General features: G+C 41.6%; 1 protein-coding gene across 1 annotated transcript; it reads right to left on the reverse strand.

The window, feature by feature from the left end:
• Positions 1–26531, reverse strand: Rbm28 (RNA binding motif protein 28). Its single transcript, XM_090333254.1, has 19 exons — positions 26346–26531; positions 24983–25141; positions 24613–24707; positions 23934–24009; positions 23425–23517; positions 22695–22766; positions 19181–19367; positions 18873–19018; positions 16750–16822; positions 15174–15283; positions 11443–11516; positions 10631–10766; positions 8804–8868; positions 6321–6479; positions 3672–3821; positions 3307–3381; positions 1874–2130; positions 1136–1235; positions 1–444 (listed from the first exon to the last, which is right to left on the reverse strand). Exons 1-19 carry the CDS (start codon positions 26461–26463, stop codon positions 310–312), a joined length of 2280 nt encoding a protein of 759 aa, XP_090189380.1. The 5' UTR covers positions 26464–26531; the 3' UTR covers positions 1–309.
• Positions 26532–27915: the final 1384 nt, after the last annotated feature.

A 27915-nucleotide genomic window follows, 5' to 3' on the forward strand; every position in this document is an offset into this window, starting at 1 on the left:
CATTTTAAGAAGTCAGAATGCATTTTACACTTATTTCCACTGGAGAAGCAGAGTAAAAATTGGCAACAATCTTATGCACAATTTCACACACTAATCTGGCTAATATGCAAGATTTTTCTAGATATGTCTTTGGGGCTAATCAACCACAAACCAAGGAGAGACCAGAGTTCAGATGTAGACAGCCACAAAGCCTCCAGAAGAGAGGGTGCATCTGGGACCTTCCTTCTCTCAGTGAGACACGGCGGTGGGCTAATGTCAGGAGGAAGTGCGAAGTGTTCCCCGGGCTTCTTACCCAGTCTTCTAATATCATCAGCTATCAAACCATTTGCTCTTCTTTGCTAGAGGTGCTGCTTTAGAAGGTCCCAACAATTTCTGCTTGTATTGTTCAACTAATTGGTTGAAGCGGGCTTCTGCTTTATTTCCCTTGACCTTTTTCCTAGATACCTACAAAAGAAAAGAGACATAAGAATAATGTGAAACACTAAATATTACCTTAACCTCATACAACACAAGAAAGAAAATAAGTAGGTACAGAGATCGTGTTTACCAGGAAAAGGTGGATTTCTAGAGAGGTTCCAAGGAAGAAAAGACCAAAAGGAATCATCCATTGGTCAGAAAGGGTAAAGGCCTGACTTAAGTGCTGTCTGGGCTTTCGGAAGCCTCTAACCCAATGCTCCCCTTCATGTTAACACAGCCCAGAGTTTGAACGGCCTCATTGCCCTTGCCCTCATCCAGATGCTTGGGGACTTTTAGAACAAAAGCTCCGAAATGTAGTATGGTGTAGTCAGAAATTTTTTAGAGAAAAATTTCTTGAGCAGAATGGGAAGCTAATGATTCTTTTACTCTTAAATGAACTATGAAGGGGAAAAAAAAAAAGCTTGACCTCAAATGTTCAACACAGAACCATTATTTTTTATGGGAAAATGACTGTCGAGACTAGGAAAGAAGCATGTAAGAGGACTCTGGGACACCTTATATAAGCAAACAACACTACCAAAGACAGATAAGGTCTTGTCAGAAACTGCATGATGCTTTAATCTGAAGACTTCCTGTATGTTCAATTACTCAAGGCATGGCAGTGCTGCCTGCTCAAGATGGCCTCACCATACCAAACCCTGTGTCCTTCAGGACTCACCTGCATAGAAGACAACTGCTGCTTCTCTTGCTTCCTCTTGTTTACCTGGGGCTTTGGTTTCTTAGGAGGAAGGGATTTCACCTTGCCTTTGTCTCTCAATCTGAAATAAGAAATAAGGTGACCAGGTAAGTGTCACTGAGTCCTTCCTAATCCGAATCTCTCTTCTCTACAGCAATTCTTGAGGTCAATCACTTTTAAGAGACCCCACAACCCAATCTCAACATTAGCGTACTCACACAGATCACAGAAGCCTCCATCTACTTAATAAATATTTTTCAAGGAGCTAGTTTTGTACTTAGCACTAATTTGTCATACCATATAAAATACTTCGTGAACTCAAGTGTGTGTGACCTCAGCGGACAGAGCCAGCAACACAGAGCAGAGGAAGCACTTCAAAGAAAGTGGACTGAAAGCTGCTCTCTGTGCTGAGGCCGCTCTGCAACTTGTTTCATATTTTTGTTTCTTGCCAGTCCTGGAGCTTGAACTCAGGGCCTGAGCACTGTCCTTGTGAGCACTGTCCTTGGGCTTTCTCAAGGCTAGTGATTCACCACACACTCTGCAATTTAATCAAGAGTAATGCCTCTGACAGTGCAGAGGAACTTGAGCGCCAGTCTCCCGTGCAGAGCTGGCACAGCATAAACATGCCTTTCACACAGATAAATGCCGAAAAAGAGGAAATGTGAGGCAAAAACAAATGTCTGTAAAACTCCCATTTTATGGAACCCTCCCGAATCTCACCTAATCTTGGGGCCTCGATGTGAGGGGAGCGCCAGGACTTTTCTTCTCTTTTTCCCATCGGGCAGCTCCACCTGCTCCACTTCAGCCTTGGTCTGAAACCCTGCCCACGAGGTGGATCCTGCCTTCCAGGTCTGCTCTTGGGGAGCCTTATTTTGTTCTACAGGATGGTTCTGAGCTGCCTCCTGCTGCTTGTCTTTTCTAGGTTCTTTTTGTTTCTTTGAAGACTTATCATTTGAAGGTGCTGGTTTCATTTTTTGCTGAAAAAAAAAAAACAAGGAATTGCCACTTGGTTTCTGCATGAATCTTTAAAAATACTTAGCAGAAGAACTTATGTGAGCTTGGTGAAAGAAGGGAACATTCTCTCCCCACCCTTGGAGACTTCAGAAAAGTAAATGGAAAGTAAGCAATCCACAAGCCCTGCCAGCATAACAGACAGTTATTGTGGAGAACAAAGAACTCTCCTTCCCATAACAGAAATAGAGAGAGAGCACTCACCCATTATGAAGGTTGTAACACACATGGGAAGGCATACCAGGAAAAAGCAACAGAGAGCCAGGGTGCCTGGTGGCCTGTAATCCTAGCTACACAGGAGGCTGAGATCTGAGGATCAAGGTTCAATGCCAGCCCGGGTATAAAAGGACCTTAGACTCATATCTCCAATTAACCTCTAGAAAATGGGAAGTGGGGCTTGGGTCAAGGGTAGGGTGGTAGCCTTGAGCTGAAGAGCTCAGGGACAGCACCCAGGCCAAGTTGAAGCCCCATGACCCACCAAAAAAAAAAAAAAAAAAAAAAAAAAGCAACAGAGGAAATGACTGAAGTAATAACATTAGGAGTCTTAAGGAATCGAGAGTAATGAATGAAAATCCCTGGGCAGAAGCACAACTGAAGAGAAGCTTAAATACATCCTTCAAAAATAAATTGGGGGAGGGGGGGCGCCAAGGGCATAGCCTAGTGGTATAGTGCTCACCTAGCATGCATAAAGCCCTAGGTTCGATTCCTTAGTACCACATACTCAGAAAAAGCCAGACTGGTGCAGTAGCTCAAGTGGCAGAACACTAGCCTTGAGCAAAGTGTACAAGGACAGTGCCCAGGCCCTGAGTTCAAGCCTCAGAACTGGCAAGCAAAACAAAAAATAAATAAATAAATAAACTGGGGCTGGGCACAGTGGCTGAAGCCTGTAATCCTAGCTACTCAGGAGGCTAAGATCTGAGGATCATGGTTCAAAGCCAGCCCAAGTACTTAAGTCCCTGAGACTTTTATCTCCAATTAACGACCAGAAAATCGGAAGTGGAGCTGTGGCTCAAGTGGCAGAGTGCTAGCCTTGCGCTGAAGAGCTTGGGAACAGCACCCAGGCCCAGAGTTCAAGCCCTGCAACCAACAACACAAACAAACAAACAAATTGGAGTGCAATAGCTCATACTTAAGTTCCATACCAGGCCTCTCTGGATCCTTAGTTCCTTCATTTTAAGTTTTCTTCGATCTTCCAGAGAGAACTCTACTATTGGTCTCTATGGCAGGACAGGGGGAGAAAGGTCATTCATTAGACTTCATAATCTGTGACTACAATAAGCTGACTATCCTCCCCATTTATTGCCCTCTTTGCAAACTTTGAGGGCAATTCTGCAAGCAGTTCACAGAGCTCCTTATACGATTACATAATAACTTGGAATTACCACTCATTTCCCCCAGTTCCATCCTCTCCACTTGCCACCCTTTCCCACCATCCAACTGTCAGAGGATGCTGGACATTTCTGCAGAGGAGTGTCCAGAAGCAGGTCTCCCTAAGGATGAGGCTCACCTTCTGAGGCCCAAAGACTTCTGGATTATTGTTGATATGGCGGAGTGCTTTCAGGGCATGCTCATGCTCCTGGAACTCTGCAAAGGCATAGCCCAGAGACTGGCCCTTCAGTTTTCCTTGGGCTCCTTTAAGGTCTCGCATCACCCTACACTATGAGGAGAAGAAGAAAAAGAGCAGTTGCTGGGTGCTGGTGGCTCTCACATGTAATCCTAGCTACTTGGGAGGCTGTGATCTGAGGATCTTGGTTCAAAGTCGGCCCAGGCAGGAAAGTCTGTGAGATTCTTACTCCAATAAAGTACCAGAAAACTGGAAATGGAACTGTGGCTCAAAGTGGTAAAGTACTTTCTTGAGCAGAAAGCTCAGAGACAGCAACCAGGCCCTGAATTCAAGCACCATGACTGACAAAAAAAAAAAAAAATAAAATAAAGAAAAGAAAAAAAAAAGGCGGGGAGAAGCCATTATCAGGGAATGAGAAGCTCTTGTGTGACATAAACTGCGTTAACAGACTCCATAAAGTAAACAGTTTATGGAAAGAGGCCCTTTATTTATACTACTGCCACAGAAAACATACTAGAAAACCACTTATGAATGTCTTATTAAGATCTTCCTATCAACAGCACAAAACAGGTTAGATGTTTTCTTCCTTTCCAGATTTTTATAGGCATCAGCAAGGAACTAAAAATGTGCACATCAACAGAGGACAATTGGAGGAACTTCACAATTCATGCAGCTGAGAAGCACACAGTACTCTACAGTGCACAGCAAGCTATCCCTAAGAATGGAGAGCTGTCTATAGAGCTCATCGCTGAAGAAAGTCCCAGAAAAGGCAATTATGGAGAAGGAAGGGAAATAGCCTGATGACTCTGGATAAAAAGAAAGAATGTAAGCTTCTCATTACATAGAAAGAAGTTTCAGGTTTCCTTTTTTAGAATCAGATCCACTCTGGTATGCTATTTTCCCCAAAATCCTTATGCTGGGTAAGGTAAGCATCCTGAGACCTTGAGATATAGGAGAATATTTGATAAGATTCATTACTTATATGCTCTGACTCCCTGAAGCTGCTTTTCTTACATAATGGAGAAGAGTAAGTTTGGGGGAACATGTGGATGCTACATTGGTTTACATTCAGTATCCTCGCTCTACCTAGACTCTACTCTGCATGGCAGGAGAATCAAGAGAAGCATGCATAACTTCCTGTCCTCAAGATGCTCATTACCTTACTGCAACACAACCAATCAAATGCACATACTATAAACTATAACAGGATTTAAATAAGTACACATGTACTAAGTACTATAGATAGTGATATGAAAAACTAGACAACTGATGCCTACACCGGTAATATTTTGAGAATTTTACTAAGAGTTATCAAAGATGTGCTGATAAATTCATGTTTTCTCACCATATTTCCTTAGGGCCCAATACATACATTTTTAAAGGGTATTTAAGAGTAGGAATAACAAGGTTCAGAAAGTAGACTCTTGGGGCTGGGAGTTTGGCCTAGTGGTAAAGTGCTTGCCTAGCATGCACAAAGACCCGGGTTAGATTCCTCAGTACCACATACACAGGAAAAAGCCAGAAGTGCTGCTGTGGCTCAAGTGGTAGAGTGCTAGCCTTGAGGAAAAAGTCCAAGGACAGTGCTCAGACCTTCAGTTCAAGCCACAGGACTGGCAAAAAAAGAAAGAAAGAAAGAAAGAAAGAAAGAAAGAAAGAAAGAAAGAAAGAAAGAAAGAAAGAAAGAAAGAAAGAAAGAAAGAAAAGAAAGCAAGTAAGCAAGCAAGCAGACTCTTAACCATCACCAGTTGCACTTTTTTTTTTTTTTTAAACTGTATTTTTTTTGTCTTTTCTTTTTTGGTACTGGGGATCGAACCCAGGACGTTGCACTTGCTAGGCAAGTGCTTTGCCACTGAGCTACATCCCAGCCCTACTTTTTTTTTTTTTGCCAGTCCTTGGCCTTGAACTCAGGAACTGAACACTGGGCTTTCTCAAGGCTAGTGGTCTGCCATTTGAGCCACAGCACCACTTGCGGCTTTTTTTTTCTGTGTATGTGGCACCAAGGAATTGAACCTGGGTCTTCATGCATGCTAGACAAGCACTCTACTACTAGGCCAAACTCCAGCCCCAGCATTAGCACTTTTTAATAAACATAGACTGAAACGTTACTTTGTGCAAAGTACCATACAAAAAATTAAGGATAATAAGATACTGCTTGCTCAGTCTGGTCAAGACAAAGTGCACAGACAATTTGGATGCTGTGGGGCAGAAGAGCATTTGCCAAGTCACCTGCCGAAGATATACATGGCTCCCTGTGCTTACCAGGGCATTGTCAGGTTACAGTCTAACTGGGGTCTTACAATTTATTTTCTCTGAAACAAAATTTACAGCACCCAATGTAATGTGAGAATATAAGAGGCATTTAATAAATGCATGTTAAATAAATTAATTCATGACAGAGACTGCCTAACATCCTGTTATCTTTGTGATGTGAAGGGCAGTTCTCAAAGAAAAAACAAAAGGCCTTTCAAAACTCAGTCCTAAACTCTGATGTGACCAAACAAAAACTACTGGCATGCTGGCACCACATCTAGAAATAAATGCTGGATCTGACCGGGATGAGAACACAAGCCTGAAGGGCAGAGAGAGTCTCACCTCCTTGACGCGTACCCCTCTCTCCCCTCTAGTGGCATTCAGTAGCAGCTTCCTGAGCTGTTCGTCATTCACAGACTTTGGGAGATTGTGCAGGCAGATCCTTGTCTGGGACACAAATATATTCTGGTTCTTAAGTTTCTGATGCTTCAATAGCTCAAACTGGAAAAAAGAAAATATTAGCAGTTCAATGCATTCTTTTAAAAGGCAGGCTCATAATTCTCCAAAAAGAAAGCAGCACCCCCATCAAATAACCAGACATAGAATAAAGAAGAAAATCATCTATTCTGCTTTCTTATAATTTAAGTAGAGAAAGAATATGAAATTTTAAGGTTCAATTATTTAGTACACAAAAAAAGGAACTCTGATTTTTTTTTTTAAAACGGAACTGTGCAGAGTAAAGGTTGCTCACACCTATAATCCTAGGTATTCAGAAAGCTGAGATCTAAGGATCATGGTTCAAAGTTAGCCCAAGCAAAAAAGCGCTTGAGACTCATCTCCAATTAGCAAAATGCCAGAAGTGGAACTGCAGCTGAAGCCTTAAACAAAAAGAAACTCAGGGACAGTGCCCAGGCCCTAAGTTCAAGCCCCAGGAACTGAAGATCAAAATGTGCACTGATATGAAGCCAAATGAAATCATATACAAAAATATTACTACCTCAAAAGAGGGCCCAGTGCTCAATGGTTTCCCTCATTTGTCATAATCAGTAGAAACCTTGGGCTCTCCTAGCAGAGATTTACAATAGAGCAAAACCTAGATACATAGGCCATTTAGTATAAATGAAAGGACCTCCAGGATATAGAAACAAAAGCCATATAATGAGTGATTGTTGTCCTTAATGTACTGTTATCTCTCGTCTCTTTTGCTGTCCCTTGGTTATCTCACATTGTTACAGTATTTTACCTTATTATCCAATATACTGGATATATGCGCATTTGGTTATTTGAAAGCGGATAGGGAAGGGGGAAAACAAGATGAGGGGTGGCAGTTGGGGAAGGGAAACGGGGACCAAGACATGAGAAAGGGTATCAATGTTTGTGAAGTAATGCACTTTCTATCTGGTGAGTATAATGTAACCCTTCTATTAATTACAATAAAATATATATTTTAAAAAAAGAAAAAAAATAGGGCCCAGTGAAAATATTCTTGTAAATAATATTGTGATTAATTTAATGCCAATGCCCAGGCCCCAATTACCACCAACTCAAACTAATTTTCTAGTGCTTCTTCCCAAAAGCAAATGGGACTTAAAGAATACTTTGTAATATAGTGTCATCTCAAGTCTGCCACCCTGAGGCAAAAAATACATCATGACCACGGAAGCACATTTTGCTTTTGGAACACTCAACTACACTGCCTCCAAAAGCAGTTGTCAGAGTCACTATCACTGAAACAAAATGTAGGATGACATTATCATAATTTGTTTTTTTAAAAAACTAAGAAAGACAAAAAAAGCTCTCAATACTCTCAATATTTTTCTTTTGTCAAGTCTTCTTAGTCCTTAGTAAAGGTATCATCAAATTGCAAAATAAAGAAATACTCTGGAAATGAGAATCTGGAAGACACACCTGAAGAGGCTATTATGTCTAAGTTCAACGGACTACTTTTCTCTCAGGAAAAGCTGTGACTGATGTGAATTTAGAATGCATTTATATAAAAGTAAGCTTCTTTGCTAGTAAAATTAGTTTTAAAATTCAGTATGTCATTATTGTACTATAGTCAGAAAAGGACATAAACGCTTCTCCAAACACCATTATAGCCAGATGTTCAGTACCCAAAAAGTTGATAGCACCAGTACAGAACCTGTGCACATGGAAGGCTCACTGTTACTGTCATTAGTCTCACCTCTGCTCACAATCAGACACTTCAATATTTTACAGCTAAGTCTACTAATAGTTATACATCTTTACCACTCTGGGCAAGCTTGAAGTAATCTACTTGAGCAAAAGTAAAAATTACTGAGAAGTGACATTACCAAGCAGTAAAGGAACTTAATGGAATCAATTTATAGAAGAAATTCCTAGAATATGGAGTTTTTCCAAAATGATTTTTATCATCAAGGCATACAATGCCCTCCAAGTACTATCCTAGTTACTTCTTCCAAAACTCACATCTCCTCTTCCCAGTCCTAATAACTGCAGCCCATACTGAGCTTTCTGATATTCTTCCACATTTATACCAATAATTATACACAGCACCAATCTACTGTGTGACTTACCAGCACACTATTGAACAAATGTTTATTGCTGCTAATAGGGGGAAAAAGAGTAAGATTCAGTTCTTATAATGGTACAGAATGCTGCTATAAAACTGTGAATAATGTTGGGTTATTTGCTCTTTTATTTACGTTTCTTTTCTAAAAAGACTATAGTGTTTGTAACCTAGCCCTAGCTCGTCAGTGAGCAAAATGTTGCATTCAACTGTTTTTTTGTTGTCTTATCAACTGTGGGGAACTTAGTTAAAGGCTGGTGCCTGATCTACTTACCCGCTCCCTTTTGGCCATATCTGCAGCACTCACACCCTCGGCAGCCTTCGTCCCAGCACGGATCACTACAGAAGGAGGAAAAAAGGCCAAGATATCACCAAGGGAATTTTCACTGAGCAACAAGAGGAATGTGATTTGAATGATGCAAACTCTTTGTACAGAGCCCAGAGGACTATGCTGGCCAGGACATGATGGCATTTGGTTAGATCCAAAAATGGGCTATAGGCTAAGGGGCTGGTTAGAACTTCCCTTGAGGACTAAACATTTTGTGACTGTTCATCTCTCCCCTCAAAGAAGCTTGACTATACATATCTGAAGTTATAAGCACGTGGAGGACATTGTAAAATAGGTATAATTTAGGCCTTTGGAATGTATCATGTTCCACCTAATAAATTCACCCTGAAACAGTGGCTCCCCTAGTACCTGACAGAACTATGGAGATGGACGTCTAGGTTCAAAGGCTGATGACCTGACATTAACAGTTGGAACTGCATAGCTTTAAGGGGGACAAGCTGATAAATACTGTGATCTAAACAAAAGAATTTTTTTGTTTTTAACTTAGAATGAATTTCTCATTACCTTTCTGACACTGAGAGATACTAGATGTACACTTCAAATCTATGAATAATACAAGAGTAATTTTAAGCAATTTTCAACTCATTCAGAAAAACCTCTTATTAAAAAATGATGACAAGAAGCAAATATAAGTTTGAATTCTTCCTGTCTCTGAACCTTACAAATGCTATAAAGCCTAGAGGCAACCAGACAAAAAAAGAGAACAGAGGGCCAGGAGTTTGGCCTAGTGGTAAAGTGCTTGCCTAGCATGCACGAAGACCCGGGTTCAATTCCTCGTTACCACATACATAGAAAAAAGCCAGAAGTGGTGCTGAGGCTCAAGTGGTAGAGCTCTAGCCTTGAGAAAACCCAAGGACAGTGCTCAGGCCCTGAGCTTAAGCCCAAGACTGGCAAAAAAGAGAGAGAGAGAGAGAGAGAGAGAGAGAGAGAGAGAGAGAGAGAGAGAGAGAGAGAGAGAGAGAGAGAGAGAGAGAGAGAGAGAACAGAGAACTATAGGCATGACTCAAAGTGGTAGAACAATGGCCGGGAATAAAAAGGACAAGGAAAAGAGTGGGACCAAGTCCAAGACCTAGTACTAGCAAAATAAATAAGAAATAAATAAATAAGAAAATGCACTCATAAATGAATATACATATATAAGAGAACAAAACTGGTTAATCTAGGGCACCAGTGGTTCATGCCTGCAATTCTAACTACTCAAGAGAGTCTGAGATTTGAAGATGGAGGTTCGAAGTCAGCCTGAACAGGGAAGTCTGAATTTGTTATCTCCAGTTAATCACCCAAAATCCAGAAGTAAAGCTATAGCTCAAGTGGCAGAGTGTCTAAAACAAAATATACGAACTTGGTTAATCCACAAATTGATTAAAGTTTCCTAATAGAAAAAGCTAAAGCAGAGTAACAGTGCAACACCATTAAGGAAGAAAAAAAAAATTTTTTTTGGTCAGTTATGGGGCTTGAACTCTGAGCCTGGGCGCTGTCCCTGAGCTCTTTAGCTCAAAGCTACCGCCCTACCCCTGGAGTCACAGTCCCATTTTGCATTTTCTAGTGATAAATTGGACATAAGTCTCTTGGACTTTAGTGCCCGGGCTTGGCTTTGAATCTCGATCCTCAGATCTTAGCCTCCCAATCAGTTAAAAAAAATATATTATTTTTAATGTGAAACATGACCGAAAACATACAATTGCTAGATTTACTGCTATGGCATGGAGCCAGCTACTTAGATATCTGGTTTGCATCTCCTCCGCTACTCACAGCCTTCTCGGGCCAGATAGAGGTTGCGGGTCCCAGTTGGCTTCTTCACCTTCTTTTTCTGAAGCTTTGCAGCCTCATCACGGGTAACAGCCAGGTCAATCTTGAGCTGCCGGCCGTCCAGTTTAAGCCCACCACCCTATAACAGATTACAATAGTCTCTTCAGCACATCTCAATTATGCTATGGAAGGCAGGTCCTGAGTGCTTCTGCCTGGCTGGCTACAAGGAGATCCCTGAGGCTCACAATATTTAGTATAGTTCTTCCAAAGGACATATGTGTACTTAAGAACGTCAGCAGCTGGGCTCCAGTAGCTCGCACCTATAATCCTAGCTACTCAGGAGATTGAGATCTGAAGATCACAGTTCAAAGCCAACGCAGTCAGGTGAGACTCTATCTCCAATTAACCACTCAAAACCTGGAAGTGTAGCTGTGGCTCAAAGTCAAAGAGCATTAGCCTTGAGCAAAAGAGCTCAGGGACAGCACGCAGGCCAAGTTCAAGTCCCACAAGTGACACACACATACACATACATACACACACACACACACACACACACACACACACACACACACACGCACATACAAGAAATCAATCCCAAAGATATTACTATGCTGTTCCTCTCCTCTAAGAAATAGGAATTAAAGTAAGGTAATGATTGTAAAAGTTCAGTGCCTATCACACACTACATGTTCAACAACTATTCTCTTTATTGTTGCTATTACTACTACAAATAGTAAGAATAAATTTCATGGAAGCATCAAGTCTTGCCCCTAGGAACCAGTTTCCTATGTTGGGGGAGTGGGCACCTTCCTTACCTCAGTCCCTGGAGAAGCAGCTGCAAGGCATTTCTGAGCCGCTTCTTGAGTCATAAACTGTGCAAATGCGCAACCTGCACAAAGACAGAGACGAAGTGAGCCCTAAACTCTCACTGGTCCAGGTGCAAAGCAAAGAGAGTTCTACAAACAGCCTGACAGTCCTGGCCTGATACAGATGGAAATAACATCCATTAATTTTGGTCTTATCAATTCTTTCCTTAGTAATAGTCACATGAAATGGCAGAGACATTCTAGCAGAACATTTAATTCAGCACATGTTATCAAGTGTCTACTAGAAGGCTGAAAGACTAGGCAGGAACTACTTAACCCTGAAATTCACATCATCTCACTATCTCTAAGTTACTTGGAAGGCATCAGATAACAGCACATCTGCCTCCTGGGGTAAAAGAGGTCTTCTTTCTCCATTACATGAATATCACTGAAAACCAGAAAGCTATGAGCTCAATTCTTGGATCATACTCTAGAATCTCCATCTCCAGAAGGCATGGCTCTTATGGTTAGATGTAGGGCCAATCAAACGGAACAAATTTCTGTGCTGGAAAAAAAAGTGGCTTTATGGGTTGGAGGCGTAACTCAGATTGTACAGTGCTTACCTAGGAAGCACAAACACAAGCCCTGAGTTAGAACTACCATACTGCCCCTCTCTCCACAACAACAACAAAAAGCTTTATAAGAAAAGTTCACTTTACATTGGATTCCAAAAACAGAAACGAACCTTTCAATATTTTGTTGGTACTTCTTTAAACTATAGATATTGTCTCATATACATGAAAGCACCATCCTATTTCCTAGAGCTACTGGGGTACTACCCTTGCCCCTCCCCCTATAGGAATGAATGACATCAGCCAAAGGGACCCATGTGGCAGGCCAAACTGAAGGGTCATCTAGAAAGACCTGCCTCTTCCCATCAGAGCTGACTGCTCCTTCTGTGTTTCCTCTCCTTCCCACCCTCTACTTACACCTCTGACAGCACTAGTCAGGTGGTTTCTTCTGAAACAATGACTGTTTCAAAAATAAGAACTGTAAGCTGAGCGCGGCAGCTCATGCCTGTAATCCTAGCTACTCAAGAGGCTGAGATCTGAGGACCGCCAGTTCAAAGCCAGCCAGTCCCGGCATAAAGTCTGTGAGACTCTTATCTCCAATTAACCACCAGAAACTGTAAGTGGTTCAAGGGATAGGGTGGTAGCCTTGAGCTGAAGAGCTCAGGAACAACACCCAGGCCCAGAGTTCAAGTACCATGACTGACCAAAAAAAAAGACAAACCCAGAACTGCATGCCATACTGTACATGATTACCAGGTTCCAAATAGGAAGTAAAAAATAGCAGTTCAACCTCCATATCTAGGGGCTCTGCATCAAAGGATCCGACCAATTGCAGAACAAAAGTATTTGGGGGGGGGGGAAGTATGTCTATAATGAGCATGTACAGCCTTTTTCTCCTTGTCATTCCCTAAACAATATAGTAGTTTAATAGCTAATATATTGTAAATCATCTAGAGATGGTTTAAAGCATACAGGAGGGGTGTAGGTTATACAAAAGTACTGTGCCAATTAACACAAGAAACTTAAGTACCCACAGAATTTTGTTCTGTGTAACCCAGAACTAATCCCCCATGATTACCACAGGACAGGTATAATGAAATAAATGCGGGGGGACAGGTTTCTAATAGGCAGATTAGCTTCGTCACCCATTATCAAGAATACAGGTCATTTTCCCAGTGTAACTATGGTATTCACAAGATGGTATGTTGGAAATGAACTTAACAACTTGGGAGGAGCGGGAGAAGGGAAATTGGAAAAAAAACATGGGAAGGGGTAACGATATTTAAGAATTAAAGTGGGTCATGGGGCTTGTACTCAGCTTGGGCGCTGTCCCTGAGCTCTTCAGCTCAAGGCTACCACCCTACCCTTGAGTCAAGCCCTACTTCCCATTTTCTAGTTTTCTAGAGATTAATTGGAGATAAGAGTCTCAGGTCCTTTTATGCCCGGTCGAGCTTTGAACGTTGATCCTCAGATCTCAGCCTCCTTTGTAGCTAGGATTACAGGCATGAGCCACTGTGTCCAAAAAAATTAAAAATTTTTTAAAAAAAGAATTTTATCACTGAAATTTCCAGGGCCAGTACTTAAAATAGCCTCAAAAGTCTGTAAATAATATACAGTTCTTTAGGTAATGAAATGGCATGCTCAGTAGGATAAACCCACAGAAGGCGTACCAGGCTGCATGAGTAAGCAGAAAAATTTACTATGAGCTAGGAAAAAATACATTAATAGAAAAATTATGTTTCCAAGATAATTAACTGTGCTAATGCCTATAATCCTAACTACTCAGGAGGCTGAGATCTGAGGATTGCAGTTCGAAGCCAGACCAAGCAAGAAAGTCGGTAAGACTCATCTCCAATAAACTACTCAGAAAAAGCCAGATGTGGTGTTATGGCTTGAGTGGTATAGCACTATCCTTGAGGAAAAGAAGCTCAGGGTCAGAGCCCAGGCCCAGAGCTCAAGCCCCAGGGCTCACCAAAAAAAAAAAAAAAAAAAAAAAAAAAAAAAAAAAAAAAATCACTTCCTGTTAACATTAACAGACCAAAAAGGCAACTAGCAAATCAATTGTAGACCACATTCTGAAAATGTCAACAATACCACTGTAATCCAAAATAAGATTAAACATGCAGGATGTCATTAAAGTAAAGCAATATACCTATACTTAAAATACTCTAAGCAATTCCAGTTATCCTTTTTAGAAGTACGTACTTGGTATGAAGGAAATTCAAAAAGTACAATTTAACACTAGAAGACACCTGATTAGTTACCCTACTTGAACCCAGTCCTTTTACCTAAGAAACCTAAGTCTACAGTGACTCAATGACTTACCAGAATTCATCTGGCTGCTCGGTGGCATAGCTGGGATTAGACTCTAATCCCAGGAAGCAGTTTACTAATTCCTTATTTATACTTTTAGCTGAGTAAAATAATCAAAAGTGATCAAGTTTTATCAATCCGGAAAATAAAGTTTAGAATGGAGCTTCTTAATCTACGGATAAGCTCTAGAAAGCCTACAAGCCCTCAAGAAGTGGAACAATACTGGCTTTTAGCTTTCCCCAGAACTCAAAGAAATCAAGAATCAGAGTAAATATGATTTAGCAGAATAACTACAACCCTTGAAGCTAAAGATTTCAATAGAGAGGAAAGATGCTTCCCTAACAGCATAAAAATAAGAACTGCTTAACCCTTGTAGGAGAAAATAAACAGAGCTGGTTAAAAAAAAAAAAAATATGTCAGGCGGCACTCCTGATACATAGTTTTCCTTCTGACTGTTGCCATGCAACAAAGTTTCTCTGTCAGCTTCCATCTCTAACAAAAGCAATGAAAGAAAAAAAGATCCCCAGTAATTTCAAGCAATGTAGAATGATTAATACCCATGAGATGCTATCACATTTGAAATTCAAAAAAGACAACAAATGGAATTCATTACCCTAAAGTAAATAAGCAAGAGCTTAAAAAGCTTAGACAAAATTATGTCTGGCAGCACCATTAAAATGCTGAGCTTGACATGATGGAAGACAACCTCAGAATGTCCTTGGGCTTCCTTGAAAGCCAGCAGCTAAATGGATCATGGAGCCCTCAGAACAGCATACATTATGCTCTCATTGTAACCTCGTCATGCCCAGGACAGTGATTGCAACTTTCAGGGTCTGGAAAACAAACAGCAAATACCTTTAGAATGCTCTGTGTCTGGATGCAAGACAACACGAACATATTTAAGATCTCCAAACTGCTGGAGAAGCTCCCCAAGTTCTTCCTCCTCTGAGTCAAATGACAAGTTTCTATGGAAGACAACAGGTCACGAAAAAGGTCAATTACAATGTGAGATCTTATATTCCAACACAGATGGATTAGACTCAATTGGTGGCCCCTCCTTTTTTCAAAAATAGCTCCAATACACAAAAGTGCCTCTAATGGCCAGGTCTATTAGATGACTCTGCTCCTTGATTCCAGCTGACTTTATCAATCATGTTCTTGTACCCAGCAATTTGATATTTAAATAAACATATAAAAACTAAAGTTGTAGATGCTGAGTCACTTCAAAAAGCAGCAGGCCCCACTTGAGGGAGAGTTCTGAGATACTGGAGGTACTATCCATGTGACCTAGATAACAGTTTTATGAATATATATAGATGAAAATTCCCACTGAGCTCTACCAATAGGGTAAGCACTTTACAGAATATATGTTATACTGTAAAGAAAAACAAAATAAAACAAAAAGTTCTTTTTAGTACTTAGGCGACCAATTATATGAGCTGCTTCTATATTCACTCAACAAACACTATTTTTAACAACATGGTTCAAACTACTTTCCCATTAAACCAGACAATTCACAGTAGACTAGTAAGAAAAATGCTCATTCATTCATATTCTCTTTCCCCCCTCCTCCTCTTCCCTCCACCTCCTTCTTCTTTATGTTGCTATTATGCTTTAAAAGATAAGGCATCTAGAGCCAGGCACCAGTGGCTCACACTTATAATCCTAGCAACTCAGGAGACTGAGATGTGAGGATCACAGTTCAAAGCCAGCCTAGTCAGGAATGTCCATGAGACTCTTGTCTACAGTTAAACACCAAAAAGCCTGAAGAGCTGTGGCTCAAGTGGTAGAATGTTAGCCTTGAGCACAAAAGCTCAGGGACAGCACCCAAGCCTAGAGTTCACACCCCAGAACAGAGAAATCATTTGGAACAAGTAGTGTATCACCCCCTAAAACAAAAGCCAGAACCAACACGTTTTTAACAGCTAAGGATTTCATTTGTCCCTAAAGATACCCAATTGGGACTCTATGACTACTTACTTTCCATTTTTTAGTTCAGCTTCCTACATTTCTCAAAATTTGGTATATTCTTGAGATAAGATGAGCTAATGATCTTAATATCACTTAACTTTCTAGGTTAGGTAACAGAAACAGTACCCAAAAGACAGACAAGGAAGAGAGGTGATGTGAGGGCGATCTGGGTGTGACATGTTAATTCCTTTATCACCAGGGCTCATTTGGCTGATATGGCTCGCTAGGCAACTGTCCCCTTCCTCCTTCACCATTACAGACGCATCACTTCCAAAGGCGTTCACTTGGTCGAAGAGAATGCTCATCCTTAATAGTTGTGCTCCCCAAACAAGCTCTCCAGGAAGGAAAAGACAACAAACAGGAAAAGGAAAAGGGAAGAATACAGTAGAGGACGAGGGAAAGAAAGGGAAGAGACCCATAAAGGCAATGCAAACCACAGTTCTCAAAGCAGATAGCATACCTGATAAAAACTGTTTTCCCTTCATTCACATCTGAGGGTAATTTCCTCTTCTTTTGCTTTAAGATTTGTACATCTAAGGTTAAAAAGAAAAATAAACTTGGGGGGGAGGGAAATGGGGACCATGAGAAATGGTATCAATATTTGTGAAGTAATGTACCTTCTATCTGGTGAATATAATGTAACCCTTCTATTAATTACAATAAAAAATATATGAAAAAAAAAGAAAAATAAACTGAAAAAGCCTAACACATGCCAAATGACAAAAGGACTAGCTCCTTAAATAAATGAAGATCTTACATAAATTGTTTTTTAATTTGATGGACAATTAAACATAACTCAAACTCATTGTTATAAAAATAACACAGAAGATAGGAGAACAGCTCAGTGGTATACAGTCTGTACTTAACACACACAAGGCCTAGGTTCTATCACCAGCATCAAGCAAAAAGCAATATAGCACAAGAAATGAGATACCGTTTTTTTGCCCACAGATAGGCAAAACCAAAAAGACTGATAGAATTTAATGTGATAATGGTGGAGGAAAGCCATCCTCATATACTACTGCATTAGTGTCAACTGTCACAACTCTCCAGAAATATGAACATGTAGAACCTTGGAGAAGAGCATATACACAGACTTTGCACACATACAACACTATATTTTGTGTATGTATACGAACCCATTAAAAATATTCTTTAAATACACATCATTGGCTGTCTTTGGGGACATGCCCTCAGATCGATCTGGGTAACAGAAGACTCACTACTTGAAGAAAAATAAACTCATGAACACAGAACATTTCTGAAAGGTTCACAAGAAACAAGTGTTTCTCTGAAAAATAGCTGGGGAGACTGGCAAGGAACCTTCCCTTTTCCATATTAAGTTTTTTAAATGGAATTTTTTCTTTCTCTCATACCTTCAGACACATATTATCATGCATCAGTCTGACATATTCTCTGGGTGAAAGAATGGTAAGTGGCTGCAGAATCTGGGTTCTACATGCAGGATTTCACTGTCTCTCTCATATAAAGGCTTTGGTTCTAAAGTGAACACAATTCTATCCTCATGAAAGCAGCTTATTATTTCCCATGCTTCCATGTCTTTTTTTCCTTTTCTTTTTTCTTGTGAGGGAGGGCAGTGCTGGGGATTGAACTTAGGACTTCATGCTTGCTAAGCACGCACTCAACTGCTTAAGCCAGGCCCTACTCCTTTTTGCTTTATTTTTCAGGAAGGATTTTATTTTTTTAAAAATCAGTTGGCCTCAAACTTTGATTCTCCTATCTACTTCCCACACTGCTTGAATCATAGGGTTTACTACCACGTAGCCCAGCGTACTGACTGAGATGGAGTCTAACTTTCTGTGCAGGCGGCCTTGAAATATGATCCTCCTAATCTCCATCTCTCAGTTACAGGTACAATCCACCGTGCCCAACCTTTTTCTCCTTTCTCAGTCAAACTAACAAGGAGGCTACCAGAAATAGAAGCTAAATAAATAAATAAATAAGCTGGGTGTATTGGTACATGCCTGTAATCCTAGCTACTCAGGAGGCTGAGATCTGAGGATCAATATTCAAAGCCAGCCCGGCACTAAAGACCTTGAAACTCAAGACCTTGAGACTCTTATCTCCAATTAACCACTAGAAAACCCCAGGCACTAAAGACCCTGAGACTCTTATTTCTAATTAACCACTAGAAAAGAAGTGGTGCTGTGGGTCAAGGGATAGGGCGGTAGTCTTGAGCTGAAGAGCTCAGAGACAACAGCCAGGCCCAGGGAGTAAGGTGGTAGACTTGAGCTGAAGAGTGCAAGCCCCATGACCCACCAAAAAAAAAAAAAAAAGGAACAAAGGCTTCCCTCTCAGCATTTTGTCCTAAATTTGACAGAGCTTAAGAGTCGTGTTTAAGCTGGGCACCAGTGGCTTACGCCTGCAATCCTAGCTACTCAAGAGGCTCAGATCTGAGGATCACAGTTCAAAATCAGCCCAAGGACAAAAGTCTGTGAGATTCTTCTTCCCAATTAACCACCAGAAAACCAGAAGTGGCACTGTAGCTCCAGTAGTAGAGTGCTAGCCTTACGCTGAAGAGCTCAGGGACAGCGCCCAGGCCCACAGTTCAAGCCCCACAACCTTCATCCTCATGTTCTTCGTCAGTGCTGCTCTGGCTCTGCGGGAGTCCCTCTTCATCATCACTCCCACCCTCTTCCTCTGGGCCACTGTCCTCCTCAGAATGGTCCTCCTCACTGCTTCCGGCCGGGGCTGCTCTTCTGACCGTTCTGCAATGGCACAGGTTCAGAGCTACAGACGGGGGCTCACAATGAGCTTCAACTTCATGACAGGTGTCAACGGTGCAGTGAGTGGGGCAGGAAGACAGGACATTTTTCCCTCTGAGAGAAAATCCTGCATTTTACTGTCTCAGAACAAACTGAGCTGCTTACCTCTTCTGAACCTGTGTGTGTTTGGTAATCTTTGATTCTTTTGTCTCTTCTTCATCTTCATCATCATCTTCATCATCAACATCCACATCCTCCTCTTCAACATCCTCATCATCACCTTCCTCCTCTTCCAACCCCGCAGGGTTTTTAACAGATTTCTGCTGTGATGATACACAGCTCTTCTCTTCATCTATGGAAAAAAGATAAAAAGAGTTAGGAAAGCCAGGAATTTGTATAATATCCCAACAGGGTTTGCATTATGGGAGAATGAACTCAGGGCCCCACACTTGCCAAGCAAGCAGTCTACGAGCTGAGCCCTGTCTCCTGCCTTTTTGTTCGTTATTCTTAAGGTGGAGCCTTGCTCTACATACAGGACTGCTGGGGTTAAGCTCCTCCTATTCATGCTTTCCTGTCACTGTGGATGACAGATGCATGCCACCGTGCCCAGCACTAGCTAGACTAACAGGATGTATCACCAAACTCAGCCACTGGTCAAGATGGAGTCTTGAGAACTTTCATAACCAAAAAGGCCTCAAACCAGAATGCCCTGATCGCTACCTCCCCAATAGCTAGGATTCTAAAAGGTGTAAGTGACTGTGCCCTGCTCAAACAAGGTTTACGTGTGTGTGTGTGTGTGTGCGCGCGCATGCACATGCACACGCCCCAAGCCTGGGGCTTGAACTCAGGGCCTGAATGCTATCCTTGAGGTTGTTTTGCTCAAAGGTAGTAAAATATTACCTTTGAGCTCCACTTCATTTGTCTCTTCTTCACTCTTTTTGGTGGTTAATTGCAGACAAAGTCTCACAGACTTTGTTACACGGGCTAGCTTTGAACCTCAATCCTCAGATGTCCCCCATAGTGCCCAGCCAAACAAGGTTGCTTCAACAGAAGTACTAATATTCTGAGTTCCTAGTTTATTTGTTGGGTTTTTTTTTTTTTGGGGGGGGGGGTTGTTTTTTGTTGTTGTTGTTTTTTTGCCAGTCCTGGGCTTGAGCTCAGGTCCTGGGCACTGTCCTTGAGCTTTCTCATGGTAACGCTCTACCATTTGAGCCACAGCACGACTTCCGGCTTTTTCTGTGTATGTGGTACCAGGGAATCCCACCCAGGGCTTTGTGTATGCTAGGCAGGCACTCTACCACTAGGCCAAACTCCCGGCCCTTATTTGTTTTTTTTAGAAGGTCATAAATTTTTATTTTATTTTATTATATAACCAACCCTCAATATGTTGGTTCTAAATCCTTGAATTTTTAAAATATTTTACCTGTACTAAATATGTGCAGATATTTTTTCTTGTCATAAATTCCTACAAATTCAATATAACAACTATTTACATAGCATTTCACTGTACTAGGGGTTGTAAGTACAACAAACTAGCTTTATTTGTGGGCTTAATATCATTTTAACCAACATGCAGTCAAAAAATGAATTTTAAGTTGGGCGCTGAAGGCACACATTGTAATCCTAACTACTCTGTAGGCTGAGATCTGAGGATCATGGTTCAAAGTCAGCCTGCGTAGGCAAATCCCTGAGACTTATCTCCAACTAACTACCAGAACATCAGAAGTGGGGCTATGGCTCAAAGTGGCAGTGTGCTAGCCTTGTGCACAAGAGCTCTGGGACAGCAGTCAAGCTCCATGACTAACAAAAATAACAATAAATAATTTTAAAAGAAATTTCAAAGCTAAAAAACTCAATTTCCACATATGCATTTATACAGCCTGGTTAATTCAGAGAGGCTTTCAGCCAGTCTCATGTTATTGTCAGTTGTATTTATATCACATAATTGCTGAGGGCTTCCCTACCCGTAATTTTGTAAAAATATGCCTCCCAAAAAGCAAGTGGTGCCCCAAGAGCAAGACAAAAGTTATGGTAAACCTTCAAAATCAAAATGAGGATGTACTATGTTTAAATAATATGGTGAAAACTTTTTATTTGTTAGCAGTTTGATTTGTTCCACTTTAATAGAAGTTGGGTGGCCTTGTGGAGGGGGGGAAAAAATCAAGCATCCACAGTATGCTTCATTTGAGACAAAGAGTATGAAATGTAGTTTTTGGTGACTAGATAAGTATGTAATAGGAATTTTTGTGGTAATAATGTTGCCTACCCCATGCGGTTTCCAGGCTATGGATGCTCATGGGCTAGAGATATGGCTCAAGTAACAAAGCACCAACCTAGTAAGTTCAAGGTCTTGGGTTTAAACCCCAGTACCAAAAAAATAGAAAATAAAACACCTCAAGAGGTGGGCACCGTGGCTCACACCTGTAATCCTAGCTATTTAGGAGGCTCAGATCTGAGGATCATAGTTCAAAGCCAGTCCTGACACTAAAGTCCATGAGACTCTTATCTCCAATTAACCACCAGGAAACCAGAAGTGGCACTATGGCTCAAGGGGTCAGGTGGTAGCCTTGCACTGAAGAGCTCAGGGACAGCTCGCAGGCCCTGAGTTCAAGTCCTATGACCAGAAAAAAAAAAAAAAAAAAAAAAACACCTCAAGTTATGGATGGATGCTCAGATCTACTGTTACTGAACTCTTCAACCTGAGCATTCATTCATGGTTTTTCATCAACAGCAATCTCCTTTGACTTATATACCAGTGGATCAAAGGTTTACTGCAATCTAGAGATGACTTAAAATATATACAAGGATTGCATAGAGTTCCATGCAGAGATACACCATCTAATATAAGGGACTTGAGCATTCCAGTATTTGGTATCTGAGGAGAGTTCTGACACCAATTCCTCTAGTCTACCAAGAGATGACAATATGTAAAACAAGAAAATGGGGGGAGAAGATGGTTAAAATCAAAACAAAAAAACCTTCATGATTCAGATTCCTCTAAACTTTGTCCCATTCATTAGACTCCTAAAGGTTAAACTAGAATAAGAGACATAACAAGTGAAGCTCCGCAAACAGCTTACTACTTGTGCACCACAACCAGCACAATATTCACTGCGGGGCCTACCCAGAACTGTAGCCTCAGTGAGTTACCCACTCTTTGAGACTCAAAAGCTAACTGCTTTCTATTGAACATGTACTCTGTGCTAGATCACTTGCCTAACACGTACAGGCCCAGGGTTCAATTCCCAGCACTGAGGGGAAAAGAAGAAAACATGCTAATTCTTTCCTAAATATAACTCAAGTTTTTAAGTTACTCTTCTGTTTCTTCCTCCCCATGAATAGCAAGGAAAAGAGAGCCATAGAGGGAGCAATAAACTTAAGCTCAAGCCCATCTCTTTTCATGTCCAAACCCCAGGAATGGCTCAGACTCAAAAGATCCAATGTTTGAGCAGCTGATCACCAGATGGCCCAGTATGAATTGACACATAGTCCAGGGTTCACAGAGCCTACAGAAAGTCAGTGTTGCCAGAATGCTATGATTTGTTCTTTTGGCTGCTATTGTGCTTTTGGTATATCTAAACCATTGCCCCCACTCACAATCGGGTTCCCTTACACTTTTAAAATAAACACAAGAATATTTCCTCTCTCTCACCCTCTACCCAACATTTTGACACCTCACCTGGAGCAGAAACAGCCTGGGTATCTTTATATTTGTCTTTAGCAACAGCCCAATCCACAGCCACTGTCCGTCCTGTCAAACAAAAAGTGGCATGAAAAAAGCTTTCCTCCTAACATCCTTACTTCCTGTAAAGGACTTTCTACCCACCAAAAATAGTCACGGAATCAGTGAAGTGAAAGACTCAAATTCAGAGATTGCTAGTGCTTAAATAAGGTCCCAATAGGTAGAGGCAAAAGGATCACAAGTTTGGGTCCAGTGTGTGTTACCTAGAAAGACTATTTCAAAATCACAACAGTGAAGTTCCCAAAACTGTAGTTTATTTAATCCTTAACCTTACTAACAACTACAGAATCAGAAGGCACTGTGCCAATCTCTTCTTTTAGCACAGTACCTGATGCTACCAGTCAGTTTAATGTAATAGCACATGTATCCAAATAGAGGTTGCAACGAAGGTGAAGGAACCTAGATACCAACCTACATCTATGCGATTGTTTTCAGTGTACTTGTTGGAAATTTCAAAGGATACAAACCGAATAAAGGAAGAATCCTAGCATGGATTCTTTCAAATTTAACCTTAAGATCAAGTTCTAGAGATATTTCATCAAAACAGCTACTGTATTACAGCTCTGCAGTGCAAATACCTTTGTAGCATACAGAAAAGTGGGTCACTGTGCTAATTCACCCAAGCTCCCAAAATACTGGGTCAATGGTACCAGTGTAGAAAACTTACCTTTTATCTCTTTCATGTTCATGCCTTTGAGGGCTTTTCCTGCTTCTAAGAGGTTTTTGAACTGAACAAAAGCAAAACCACGCATCTTTCCATCTGCATACAAATAAATTGGAAGCAGCAGGTAAGAGACAACAGTACACTAAGAAGGAAATTAGAGCAACAAGGTTGGCAAGATGGCTCATCAGCCAAGAGATCTAGTCCTCAAAGCAACAGTTTATATTCTCTTGTGGGGTGAACTCGGACTCGGACTTGTAGAGAGCAATGAGTCAATACCACCAGTAACTAACATTCTAAAACTAAGTCTCATCTAACTAAAAACACCATCCAGAAAACAGCGCTATTATGCCTTTTATTACTTGTCAAGCACTGTGCCACACACTCCATAAACAAATCTTCACGGGTTCACAAAAAGCATTCCGGGAAACCTGTAATTCTAATTCAAGGGCTACTTGGGGAAAGGCATGTCAAGTAATATAACATAATGCACACTAAATAAAAGCATTTAGTACCTGGCTTCCTTGGGATATTTACTTCCAGAACAGCACCAAATTGAGCAAATACAGTTTTCAAGTCATCTTCTGAACACTGCAGTCAGAAAATGAAGAAAAAAGATGAGAGATCTTTTATCAAAGCAAACATGAATAGCAACTACTAATTCATCATCTGTTTACTCCTTTCTTACTTTCAAGATTATCAAAGAGCTGTGTATGGACAGACAACATCTTATTTTGTATCTAAGAAGCCAAAGAAGCTCCAGAGAGCTCAGGAGAGCAATTTTTCTCTCCCACTTTCCCAGTAGCAGTTTTTCCAAACTGAAGACACCATCTCAGTGTCTTTAACAAATCTGTATGGTCTTTTTTTTTTTTTCCTTGTAAGATCTGGGGCTTCAGCTCAGGTCCTGAGCAATGTCCTTGGGCTTTCTCAAGGCTAGAGCTCTACCACTTGAGCCACACTACCACTTCTGTGTATGTGGTACTGAGGAATCGAACCCAGGGCTTCATGCATGCTAGGCAGGCACTCTATCATTAGGCCACACTCCTAAGTCCTTGTCCCATTTTTTTCAACAGGCTAAGTTTCATTCCCAGGAGGAATAAACACAATAAACCCCATCCTGGTAGATGCTCCACCAATGAGCATGCCTTAGCTCCACCATCCTTCACAACGTACAGTAGCTTCTCTGTCACTTACCTTAAAGCTCAGGTTCCGAATAATTAACCGGGCTTTCTTATCTGCCATTTTGGCTTTCTTAGGCTTCGGCTCCTTCCTTGGGGACTCTGAATTTTCTAAAAAGAGGGGCTTAAAATAAGTCTGTGCACCCACTCATATCACAGAGGAAATGCTACAAGGCACAACAGCAGTAACCACAAGATTAAGCATTCACTATCCAGGAACAACAGATTTTTCAAGACTAAGATGGAGAGCAAGGACTAAAATGAGAATCAAAACATACCAGAAGGCTTTGAAAATTAAAAAGGAACTGAGAGCAGGGAATTCTAGAAGCTACTCTCCTTTCTCTCATTTTCATAGTGCTCTTCATTCCTCTCAGAAAGAAACTCACCATTTTTCCTCTTTTCCTTGGGTTTATTTCTCAGTTTTTTCTTGGCAACAGTCACGTTAATCTTGCATCCTTCAAAGGTAGTAATTTCCTTGAGAGCCCTTTGAACATCTTCCAGCATAGAGAAAGTGACATAGCCAAAGCCTCGACATGTCTTACTCCCTGGAACAAGGCAAGAAGGAAGGGAATGAGTGGGGATGGAAGGGACAGAGAATCATAAGCTGAGAGAAGAAAATATGCAAGTCTACAAAGCCTAAACAAGCAGATATCCTACACTAAGCCATGCTGCAATGAGTAATACCCAAGAGTAAAAGAAACAAAGCTGGCTTCAGTAGCCTCTTTCCGATCTTGCCTAGAAAGTGTTAGGCTAACAGAGGTTCTGTTAGCTCTTCGTTTTTTCCCCTTTCCTCATAATCCAAAATTAGGCCCTGGCTACCCTCACATGCACACACATTACATATCTATTTCCTATCTTTCTTTTCTGATTTATGTTTCAGATTCTTACCATTTACAAACTTTATTGCTAATATCTGTTTACTGGCTGTCTTCCTCCACCTAAAAAAAATTTTTTTAGAGAAGTATAAAAGTGGTTTCATGTTCTACACTGATACAACCTGAGGACAGTTAACAGACTCCGGGAACATACTCATTCGGCATGCTGAATGGATGAATGAGTATCATAAACTGAACTTCAAGTCAGATGATCAAATTCTGGATTCATTACTTAACTATCTGTACAAAGTCACTGAATTCCCTTAAGGTCGAGATTCTTGTATGTAAAAACAAGTTCAAGAATCTGCACGAAGTAAGAAGACGTGACAAAAATTATGAGACAGCCAGGCGCTGGTGGCTGGCTCACAGCTGCGATCCTAGCTACTCAAGGGGCTGAGATCTGAGAATCGAGGTTCTACGTCAGCCCAGGCAAGGAAAGTCTATGGGTCTCATATCTCCCAATGAAGCAGCCGGAAGTGCTGCTATGGCTCAGGTGGTAGAGCATTAACCTTGAGCAAAAGCAGCTCAGTGACAGCGCCCAGGCCCTGAGTTCAAGCCCCGGGGCCGGCCATAAATAAATGAATGAATGAATGAATGAATGAGCCACCCTGTGTCAGACTCAACCGACTGTCTACAAATCTAACCAATGCTTTGTTAAAAGCTCTTTCATCACGTCTTGCTATGGTCGTGAATGGTAAAGGGAAAGCCAAGAGAAACCTAAGACGATGCTCTGTCTTGTGATAAAAAAAAGATGGGCCCGTCTAAAGGAGCGTCCGTTTAAGAGAAGAATTATTGAATCCCAGTCGCTTCTCTTGGGGGCTCGGGAAGGACCCGGCCCCTGCCTGCCGGACCCCGGCCTCCTCCCCGCCCCTACCTTTCTCTGTCACCACGAAGCACTGCTTCACCGGCCCCACCTGGCTAAACAGCTCTTCCAGCTGCTCGCTGCGGGCCGAGGGCGGGAGGCGGCCCACAAACAGAGTCAGGCCGGCCATGAGACCCGGGACGCTGAGCTCCGCAGGGAGAACAGAGCACCGGGTTGGCGCACGCGAGTGGAGGGAAGGATTTCAGCAGCGCCACCACGCCAAACTGCCGGTTGACTCCGGAAGTGCTCGGTACTCAAACGAGTCCGGAGGAAAACTTGGTAGGGAGCGGAACAAACGTTCCGGGATGAAAATGTAACTGGGAGGGCGTGGCTACGGGCTCCGCCCAGTCTCCACAGGCTCCACCCCCTCTCAGGACCACACCCATAGCACTGGCGAGAAACACGCCTCTCTCCCACTCTCCCCTTCCTTACCGGTCTACTTCTCTCCCTCTCTTCCTTCCTTTCTCTCCTCTTTCTCCCTCTTCCTCCCCCTCTCCCTGCTGCCTCTCTCCTTCTTTCTTCCTCCCTCTCTCCCCCCTCCCTATCTCTCCCTCTCCCTCCCTCAACTTTTCCCTCTCTCACGTTCCCTCTCTTCCTCCCTTTCTCTTCCTCTCTCCCCCTCTCTCTCTCCCTCCCTCTCTCCACTTCCCCCTCTCTCTCCCCCTCTTCCCCTTTCCCCAATTTACTTCCTCTTAAAAATCTCACCTCCAGGACATCAGCCCCAAATTCATCATGACAGGCAGATCATTTGGCCCTAGGCTTTACTCAAGATCTGTCATATAATTGATGTTCAAATAAATGTTTTCTGAAGTGTCTCCATAGATTCCCAGGCTATTTGCTGAAATCACAGATTTCCATGTCATAGACACAGGTATATAATACAAATCATTTGAAAATTTCTCATGTCCTCGGAGAATAAAAGACAAACTATGAACATGGGCACAGATGGTACATAATTGTTCTTTCAATAAATACTTTCTGAGCTCCTACTATATACCAAACCATGATAAAATTGGTGAACTAAAAAAGAAAAATCAGGTAGGGTCCCTCCCTTCATATTAGAATACAATCTAGTAAGGAGACAGGGGATATCTGTAATCCAAGCAATTCAAGTTACACAGGTGTAAGGATTGAGATTTGAAGTCAGTCAGAGAAGAAAAACCTGACAAACTCCTCCAGTTAGCAAAATGTCAGGTTGGAGGCATGACTCAGCAGTAGAGCACCTGAAAACAAGCTGAGCAAGAGCACAAGGCCCTGAAATCAAGCCCCATTAATAACTCATGTACACATGCATCTCAAAAATGTATCACAGCATAGACACTAGTGCTATGATCACATCAGAACATCCCAAAGCCAACAACATTCAGCTAATACACAAAGACAGACCTTAAGCCCAGCTCCACCCATATATTTTTTCCTCAGGCTTACTTATCAGGCAGACTCCTAACAGAGAAATCTCACTGGCCAGGAGATCTGCATGTTCCTGGAATTCTAGAATATATTGTTCGCCAGTTCTGGAGCTTGAACCCAGAGCTTGAGCACTGTCCTTGGGCTTCCTCAAGACTAGAGCTCTACCACTTGA

The sequence above is a fragment of the Megascapheus bottae genome, chromosome 5, assembly GCF_031878675.1.
Source record: "Megascapheus bottae isolate mThoBot1 chromosome 5, mThoBot2.hap1, whole genome shotgun sequence".
Lineage (NCBI taxonomy): Eukaryota > Metazoa > Chordata > Mammalia > Rodentia > Geomyidae > Megascapheus > Megascapheus bottae.

Excerpts from the sequence above, each read along its gene's own strand:
- Rbm28 (XM_090333254.1), bottom strand. The coding sequence starts at position 26,463 with ATGGCCGGCCTGACTCTGTTTGTGGGCCGCCTCCCGCCCTCGGCCCGC. Across the intron at positions 19,019-19,180 it reads CACACACAGGTTCAGAAGAG|AACGGTCAGAAGAGCAGCCC; the intron begins GTAAGCAGCTCA and ends GTGCCATTGCAG. Across the intron at positions 11,517-15,173 it reads AGACACAGAGCATTCTAAAG|GTTGCGCATTTGCACAGTTT; the intron begins GTATTTGCTGTT and ends GTCTTTGTGCAG.